This window comes from Pelophylax lessonae (assembly GCF_965119305.1).
Source record: "Pelophylax lessonae genome assembly, chromosome: 5".
Taxonomy (NCBI): Eukaryota; Metazoa; Chordata; class Amphibia; order Anura; family Ranidae; genus Pelophylax; species Pelophylax lessonae.
In genome coordinates, this window is record NC_138772.1 from 201972159 (window position 1) to 201981177 (window position 9019).

Sequence of the window (9019 nt, forward strand, 5' to 3'; positions counted from 1 at the left end):
TACCCCTCCATAGACTATCCCTTCTTCAGTCCATCATGAATGCTGCCAGACTCATCTACCTTACCAACTGCTCAGTGTCTTCCACTCCTCTCTGCCAATCACTCCACTGGCTCCCGATCGCCCAGGAATTAAAATTCAAAATACTAACTACAGTATACAAAGCCATCCACAACTCTCTGCTCTTCTCAAGACCTCCTTCTCTCAAGCTCCCTTGTCTCCTCCTCCCATGGCTGTCTCCAGGATTTCTCCAGGGCCTCTCCTGTCCTCTGGAACTCTCTATGTAAATCTGTCTGGCTCCTCTCCTACTCGAGCTGCCTTCAGGGGATCCCTGAAAACTCATCTCTTCAGGGAAGTCTATTACACCTCGGCTCATTCCCCACAGTTGAAACCTCTTGTACCACCTGCCGCACCCTATTTGATTGTAAGCTCTTCTGAGCAGGGCCCTCTTAACCCTCTTGTATTTGATTGTATTGTAACTGTATTGTCTCCTTTTTATATTGCAAGTGCTGCGTAAACTGTTGGCGCAATATAAATCCTGTATGTATAATAATATTAATAATAAAAATGGAAATGTCAGTGTAAAATTCAAGTGTGGCTGATTTTCTCCGCCATTCTCTTAAATAAGCACTAGGTGGCGCCCAAGTGTTATTCGTGTACTGATCACATTGCTGGGAAGAAGGACTCAGCCCTGATCAGTAACACTAGGCGGCACGTCTGTCCGCCGTTCAGAACGCTCCAGAGGTCTCTGATAGGTGAGTTTTCTCACGTGACTCACATTATGTAGAACACTGGCACTGGATGATATTGTTCCCTAACATGTGTCGAGGTAATTGTACGTCACATGAGGCGCTGGTATTGTACGTAGCTGGCAGTAGAGGAGTTTAGGTTGGAGCTGTGAGGGGAGCAGGCTGGAGATGTCCTGGGTGAGGGCGGCCATGGACAGGGAAGAGGAGGTGTTCGATGAGGAGGGAGATGAGATGAACCTTCTACACAGAGAGTGGCAGAGGTCCATGGAGATGAGACTGAAGGTGAGGACAGTCCTAGCAGTGCTGGGACTATGAGGGACATGAACACATTCCTCTACTGAATCCTTCTATGTTCAGGGCTCCTTCACACGCAGCATTATAGTGATCAATGAGCCCATACACACAGCGCCCCCTACCTGTGGAAATGTGCACTGTGTACAAGAAAAGTAGGCAGAGTGCCCAGAACTGCCCATTTTATACAAGTGTTGTCTTTTTATTTGAATGAAAGAAGAATTGTACACACCTGAATGCTATTTTCTGCAGGATCTTCTGCCAGCAAGAACCTGCTGTGAAGAATACACATATATGTCCCTGTGAATGCACCCTCAGGCCCCCTTCAGACAGGCAGACTCCTCCATCGGACAGATTTCCTGCTGAGCAGATGGATGATATGTCTGTTTATATATAAATATATATATATATATATATGTGTGTGTGTGTGTGTGTGTATATATAGTTATATTGGAGCTGCACGATTCTGGCTAAAACGAGAATCCACTATTTTTTTTGCTTAGATAAAGATCACGATTCTCGGCGTGACATCACCTTTTACGTTATAAATTGGGCTAATTTTACTGTTTAGTTTTTTTCAAAATTCATTTAAGTGTATTTTTTCTCCCCCAAAAAAACTGCATTTGAAAGACTTCTGTGCAAATACAGTGTGACATAAAATATTGCAACGATCGCCAATTTATTCTCTAGGGCAATAAAAAGTTATTGCGTCTACAAACTAGGGGATAGATTTGTCATTTTTATTTATTTTATTTTATTTTTTTTAGTAGCAATAGCGGAGATCAGCGATATATATATATATATATATATATATATATATATATTTTTTTTTTGCGGGATTGCGACATTGCGGTGGACAGATTGAACACCTAACTGACACTTTTGAGGGGACCAGTGGCACTAATACAATAATCGGTGCTAAAAATATGCACTGTTACTGTACTAATGACACTGGCAGGGAAGGGGTTAACACGGGGCGAGCAAAGGGTTAAGTGTGTCCCTAGGGGATGCGTTCTAGCTGTGTGGGGGATGGACTCACTGGAAGAACACAGAATTCCTGTGTTCATCTCCCAGAACAGCGGTCTGTCTTGTTTACATCAGCAGACTGCTGTTCTGTCTCTATGGGGTGCAATCGCGGGTGGCCAGCGGACATGTAAGAACATTTACATCGATACATTTGATTACATGAGGAATGCTGCTCGAAAGTACTTTTATACTGTTGCTGCCCACATAACAGATATGGGTGGTAGCAAAAGGGTAGGGTTTAACGCCCACACACTGCACATGTGCATTGCCGGGCCACAGAAATTTCTGTGCTGAGAACGTGCTTTCAGCACAGAGAGCCAAGCTGACAAAGACCGTTCACGATCCGGACTAAAGATCAATAACCAGCAGGACTGGCTTCCTATCATGTGACAGCCAATCACGGTGGTCATATGATCACCAATCCTTCCCACCCCCTGGGCGTTCAGAGCTTTTTAGAGGGATGCCAGGAAAGGAAAACCATATTCACTGTTAGAAATTGTATTTGAGAAAATATGATCACCCTGCTCCTTCAAATTTTCTCATTGCTGAGGGTGAAAATGAGTGTTGAATGAAGTTCTGTCAGTGTATGGCCAGTTTTAGACTCGCTTTAGATCACATTTAAACAAACTGTGTCCATCGTACTGAGCAGTACGTTATAAAATGTAAATACTTCTCTGGGGAAAATGCTGCTCCAAGTTCCCTTGTGTCGCGGTCAAATGAATTAAATGTCTAGGTATATTGGTCATGTAATATTTGCTGGAGGAGGGATCTGATTTCAAATTTGCTGATTTCCCCCCTACAGTGGAGAACAAAAGGACAGTTAAAGTGTTAGCTCACCTTTTTATAAAAAATAAACACTGTACATTCTCCCTACCCTCCTAGTCTCTGCTGCTCTTACCTCTGCTGGTGATGAGCCTTACATGTCCATACAGCCCATCCTGTGGTCAAAGGATTTGAAATCCCACTCCTCTTCCTGCAGCACTTCTAAGACGGATAAGAGCAATGCTCTGTGCTGGCGCTGACCAATCACAATCACTCTGATCTCTCCTGGAAGTGCTGCAGAAAGAATGGGGAGAAAAGTGGGGATTTCAAATACCTGGATTGGGGTCATGGGCACTCACAGCTCATCACCCATGGAAGTAAGTACAGCAGGGAGTGGGGAGGGTGTATGGAGTCAGTTCATATTTTCATCTTTTCTGAAAAGTTGAAGTATAAGGCTCCTTTCACACGGGCAGTGCGCCAGACGGAGTACATTCTGCTCAGCGGGGGATCAATCCGCCGATCCCCGCTGAGCAGGCGCATGACAGCTCCATCTCCTCCGCTCTGTGTGCAGAGACGGAGCTGTCAGATCCCCGCTGTCCTCTATGGGGGGGGATCGGATGAGAACGAACCACCTGTCCGTTCTCATCCAATCCGATCCTCCAGACAAATGGAAAATAGGATTTCCATCCATCCTGATTTCACGAAAAGGATCGGATCTGATAGCAGGGGGTGTCAGCGGAGGTGTCTCCGCTGACATCCGCCGCTCCATAGGGCTGCATGGAGCATCCGATCAGGTTCGCCTGAAAAACTGACAGGCGGATCGGAAAGCCCTTGTGAAAGGGGCCTAACAGTCCTACAAGAATGTGTTTTTTTTTTTTTTTTTCAAAACAATTTATTGAGAAAAGGTAAGGAGCATTACAGGAATTGAACGCCATACACAACAATACACTCAGAAATAGCATATTCAAATAAAAAAGAAACATTACAGAGTAGTATATGTCAGCCTATGAACAGCATAAGAGGAGAGAACCTCCCCATCAGGCATAGACAATATGGGGTCCACTGGAATAGAGGACAGCATAGTAATCAACTCAGTAAACAGAAACCTCAAGTAACCCAGGTGAGTCAGAGTATATTCAGGGACACAGGTAGTGCGTTTCCGAACACAACTGGTAAGGCCACAGGGGTTCAAGTGTCCCATGGGGGGGGGGGGGACCAGACGCAGCGTCCTCCCCCCGTCCAGGGTTCCGGTAAGCCGGGACTGTGAAGGGGAGGAGGTGGGGAGGGGGGGGTCTATAAGGCCTAGCGTAAGTGGGCGTTCAGGGAAGGCATGGGGGGTGCTCGCTACTTGGCAAAGCCAACCAGCGCAGAGCACAGAAGCCAGAACAGGAAAGGCAAAGCATGACAAGGACTGGAGAAAGAGAGGAGAGGGGGGGGGGGGGGGGGGGGGACATACACACCAAACAAATACATACCATGACACTGGGTGGGGGGGTGAGCACAGACAAAGCGAATGGCAGCAGAGAGTCACCTAACAAGAAGTATATGCGGATAACGGTTGCCGCCTTAACGGCTGAGCGTAGAGAATTCCGTCGTGCTCTACAAGAATGTTAACATGTTTAGGAGGAAGGTTTGTTCCATCCAGTAACACCCACTGAAAGTAACTGACATCGGTGATGTCTGACCCCACACTTTTATTTGTATTATGACTTGTATCTTTCACTGGCCCACGAGGTGAATAGTAATCTCTGACCACAAAATAAAGGCCTTATAGGTATTTTGTTGACCAGGAGATCCTATTGTACAGTAAATTGCTGATCAAAGTGCTTTACATTGCATTTTTAGCACAAGTCCAGTTCTGCTTCACTCATGTAATAAGCTAATATGTAGCTGATAGAGAAGACCAGGATGCAGAGGACTCCCTTCCATTGTATTGTTCCAACTATGATATAATTTTCTACATTTCTTTTTTTTTTTTTTTTTTCAGGAAGGCTATGTAGATGGGGTTGATGCTGGAAAGGAAAATTCATTGCAGACAGGATTCAACCTGGGATATAAGTTGGGAGTAAACATGCTAATGCCATGTGGAGAACTTCGAGGAACTATTAGGTATCTGAACATGTTTTTCAAGATTTCATATGTGTGTGAGAACATTTATAAAGGGATACTCTTAGATCCTGTTTATCCTTTGTTATAGAATCTAATCCATACAGTATGATTGCTATGATGTAGTTTTATGTGCTTTGATCATCATACGTTTGCTTACGCATGATCGGAATAGAGGCATTCCTATAGAATTTCTGGCCACATAACAAATCAAATACCTCTACTTACCCAGTATAGTTCATCTGAGACATTGAATACCAGGACAGAATCAAACGTCTTCAAGATCAGAGCCTTAGAAGTTCTGTTTGCTGTGATTAAGCTTGTAAAAAAGGTACAAAACAAAGCAACACTAAAGAGTTTAAGTTTGATCCTCTTTGTGTTGCTACAAGCACTTTTTCTTTCAGGAACATTGCTGGCAAAGCATTTGTTGGAACATGAAACCATCCATCAATGCTGGACCATTATTTTCCAGCACTGCCTTAACCCTCTTGGGCATGGAGTTTACCAGAGCTTCACAGGTTGCCACTGGAGTCCTCTTCCAATCCTCCATGATGACATCACAGACCTGGTGGATGTTAGAGACCTTGTGCTCCTCTACCTTCTGTTTGAGGATGCCCCACAGATGCTCAATGGGGTTTAGGTCTGGAGACATGCTTGGCCAGTCCATCACCTTTACCCTCAGCTTCTTTAGCAAGGCAGTGGTCATCTTGGAGGTGTGTTTGGGCTCGTTATCATGTTGGAATACTGCCATGCAGCCCAGTCCCGAAGGGAGGGGATCATGCTTTGCTTCAGTATGTCACAGTACATGTTGGCATTCATGATTCCCTCGATGAACTGTAGCTCCCCAGTTCCTGCAGCACTCATGCAGCCCCAGACCATGACACTCCCACCACCATGCTTGACTGTAGGCAAGACACACTTGTCTTTGTACTCCTTACCTGGTTGCCGGCCACGCACGCTTGACACCATCTGAACCAATTAAGTTTATCTTGGTCTCTTCAGACCACAGGACATGGTTCCAGGAATCCATGTCCTTAGTCTGCTTGTCTTTAGCAAATTGTTTGCAGGCTTTCTTGTGCATCATCTTTAGTAGAGGCTTCCTTCTGGAACGACAGCCATGCAGACCAATTTGATGCAGTGTATGGTCTGAGCACTGACAGGCTGACCCCCCCACCCCCACCCCTTCAACCTCTGCAGCAATGCTGGTGGCACTCATACATCTATTTCCCAAAGACAACCTCTGGATATGACGCGGAGCACGTGTACTCAACCTCCTTGGTCGACCATGATGGGGCCTGTTCTGAGAGGAACCTGTCCTGTTAAACTGCTGTATGGTCTTGGCCACCATGCTGCAGCTCAGTTTTAGGGTCTTGGCAATCTTCTTATAGCCAAGGCCATCTTTATGTAGCGCAACAGTTATTTTTTTTCCCCAGATCCTCAGAGAGTTCTTTGCAATGAGGTGCCATGTTGAACTTCCAGTGACCAGTATGAGAGAATTGGAGAGATAACACCAAATTTAACACACCTGCTCCCCATTCACACTTGAGACCTTGTAACACTAACAAGTCACATGACACTGGGGACGGAAAATGGCTAATTGGGCCTTTTGGGACATTTTCACGTAAGGGTGTACTAACTTTTGTTGCCGGTGGTTTAGACATTAATGGCTGTGTTGAGTTATTTTCAAGGGACAGCAAATTTACTCCATTATACAAGCTGTACACTCACTACTTTACATTGTAGCAAAGTGTAATTTCTTCAGTGTTGTCACATAAAAAGATATAATAAAATAGTTACAAAAATGTGAGGGTATACTCAGTTTGTGAGATACTATATATTATATAATGTTTGGGGGTTCTAAGTAATTTTCTAGCAAAAAATACTGATTTTAACTTGTAAGCAAAAAATGTCAGGAAAAAGGCTTTAGACTTAAAGCGGTTGAACAGACCTCATTTACATATAAGGCAATTTTTTTAACAAATAATCGTGCAGCTCTAATAAACACAAACACATTTTAAAACCAGTTATGCATTAACCCGTTTCCAATAACAGTATGTGGACTAATGTTTTCAGGTATGGTATCTAGACCTAGGACCTGTAAAAGCTAGTCTTACACTGACGATTAGGATAGGACATGGAGGCTCTAATCCTTTCCCACTCTATTTAAAATTAAAAAACAAAAAAAAGTTTTGGCAGAGCTTTTACTTTTAGGCCCCCGGAGCCGTGATGACGTCACTCCCGTCAAAAGTGAAAAAAAAAAAGCGGTATACTACCACTTTAACTGTGATTTCTCTAAGTTTTTTTAAAGTTTTTAGTTCTTTTTAGTCTAAGAGCCAAGTATTAGACTGTGAAAATACAGATGGTTTCTAAGTAAGTCTTCCCTTGTAAAAGCAGCCCCCCCCCCCCTCCCAAGAACCTCCGAATTCCTTGTCCCTGCCTGCATTCATGGTCATCCGGTCCTACAGTGTACTCTACACATTTTGTGTTCATTGAAGTGCAGGCTTCACAAAACTGAACTTGGGCCCTCAGGTCAGTATACAGTGCAAGGAACTGCTGACGGAACCTCAGGTTATAATACCAGATATAAGGTATCTGGTATTGTTAGCATGGCATGCTTAATTGGTCTGTATTTTCTTCCTAAAGAGGTTCACTGTGAATGAACATACGTCAGAGAACTGATATTTAAATGCACTTTGTATAAATGTAATTCAGATCACTGACTGTTTCATATAGACTTGTCCCTTTTTATGCAAGGAATAGAAATTTGAAAGGTAATTGGATTTAAATCCTTATATTAGAAAAAAAAGCATAACATTCCTTCACTTTTTTATGTGAATGTTGCGAAATATCCTAGACCACATCACTAAGTGTCTGAGGGAGAATCATCTGACTGTCATTTTTGACCTATCACAGACCTTTTGTCATGCTGGCAAACAGTATTTGTGTGGTTGCTGTGGCACAGCACAGAGACCGTTCTGCCCACAGACACTTTAATAAATTACACCCTTTTATAGTGATCACTGTATGAACTAAAGTAATATTGATTTCTGCTTTTCAGTGCTCTTGTTACGTGGTGCCAAGTTCACAAATCGGATCCCACGATGAATACACAGCTTGGTGAGCTCCTAGCTGCCATCTGCCAATGTGAGGACCAAATTGTCAAGAGCCTGTCTTCTGTTCATCAGGTTGTTCATCCCTCTGAGTTATCAAGCCATATGGATGATATGGGACTCAGCAGCCATACACATGAGCCCGGTAATGACTCGTGTGCTGCAGGCCAGGACTGTTGCCGCAAGCAGGAGTGTCTTCCTTCATCCTTTCAAAACTGTAGGACTATACAGGAGCTGAAAAATGTAGTGAAACATGAACTTTCTCGTATTTTGAAAGACACTCACTCTATAGCTCAACAGCTCAATGTGTCTTCAGATCTGCTTTGTTATTTGCACACTCTTGAAATGAAGTATTTGTTGATTTGAAGACTCAGAAGATTTTATTAGAGAAATGTTTTTTAATACCCACCATGGTCAGAGAAAAATAATTTATCACTTATATTAGGTGCTTTAAGGATTTGATTCTCTTGTATGCTTCCTAACAACTGTTCTGCTGTTTCTAGAACAGTTAGAATTAGTTTATTTATAGAAACCACTATTGATTGGCTATGATTAAAAACTTGATTTACATCCTGGAAATGCAATATTATACAGCATATCCATCTTCTTTGATGAATAGGAATTCTACCCCCTCCCCAAATCCCTATCACGATGTCCCTGAGGATATGAATGTTCTTGATTATGACTGGATGCAAATGTGTTGGACTGAAATCTGCTGCTGGTTTGTAACTACACTTCTTATCTATCAGCATATATTTTTTTTTTGTGACAGTGGCAATTTAACCACTTGAACTCTGTAAGGTTTTGCCTCCTTCATGACCAGGGCATTTATTTGCTATTCAGGTCTGTACTACGTTAACTGACAATTGCTCAATTCAATAAATAGTAGAGATGTATCGAAGTTTCGGTGACCAAAAATTATGCCCTGATTTTACTATGCTTATGGTGTGCTTTTCATAGGTCATGTGACTCAAAAAC

The 9019-nt window shown here is 43.1% G+C and overlaps 1 protein-coding gene across 1 annotated transcript; it reads left to right on the forward strand.

The window, feature by feature from the left end:
• The first annotated feature begins 809 nt into the window (after nucleotides 1-809).
• YAE1 (YAE1 maturation factor of ABCE1) lies at nucleotides 810-8436 on the forward strand. Its single transcript, XM_082259303.1, has 3 exons — nucleotides 810-1028; nucleotides 4813-4934; nucleotides 7990-8436. The coding sequence occupies exons 1-3, from the start codon at nucleotides 915-917 to the stop codon at nucleotides 8405-8407; spliced, it is 654 nt and encodes a 217-aa protein (XP_082115429.1). The 5' UTR covers nucleotides 810-914; the 3' UTR covers nucleotides 8408-8436.
• Nucleotides 8437-9019: the final 583 nt, after the last annotated feature.

Coding starts and splice junctions, on each gene's coding strand:
- YAE1 (XM_082259303.1), top strand. CDS start 915: ATGTCCTGGGTGAGGGCGGCCATGGACAGGGAAGAGGAGGTGTTCGAT. Junction 1,029..4,812: donor CCATGGAGATGAGACTGAAG/GTGAGGACAGTC, acceptor TTTTTTTTTCAG/GAAGGCTATGTAGATGGGGT. Junction 4,935..7,989: donor GAACTTCGAGGAACTATTAG/GTATCTGAACAT, acceptor TCTGCTTTTCAG/TGCTCTTGTTACGTGGTGCC.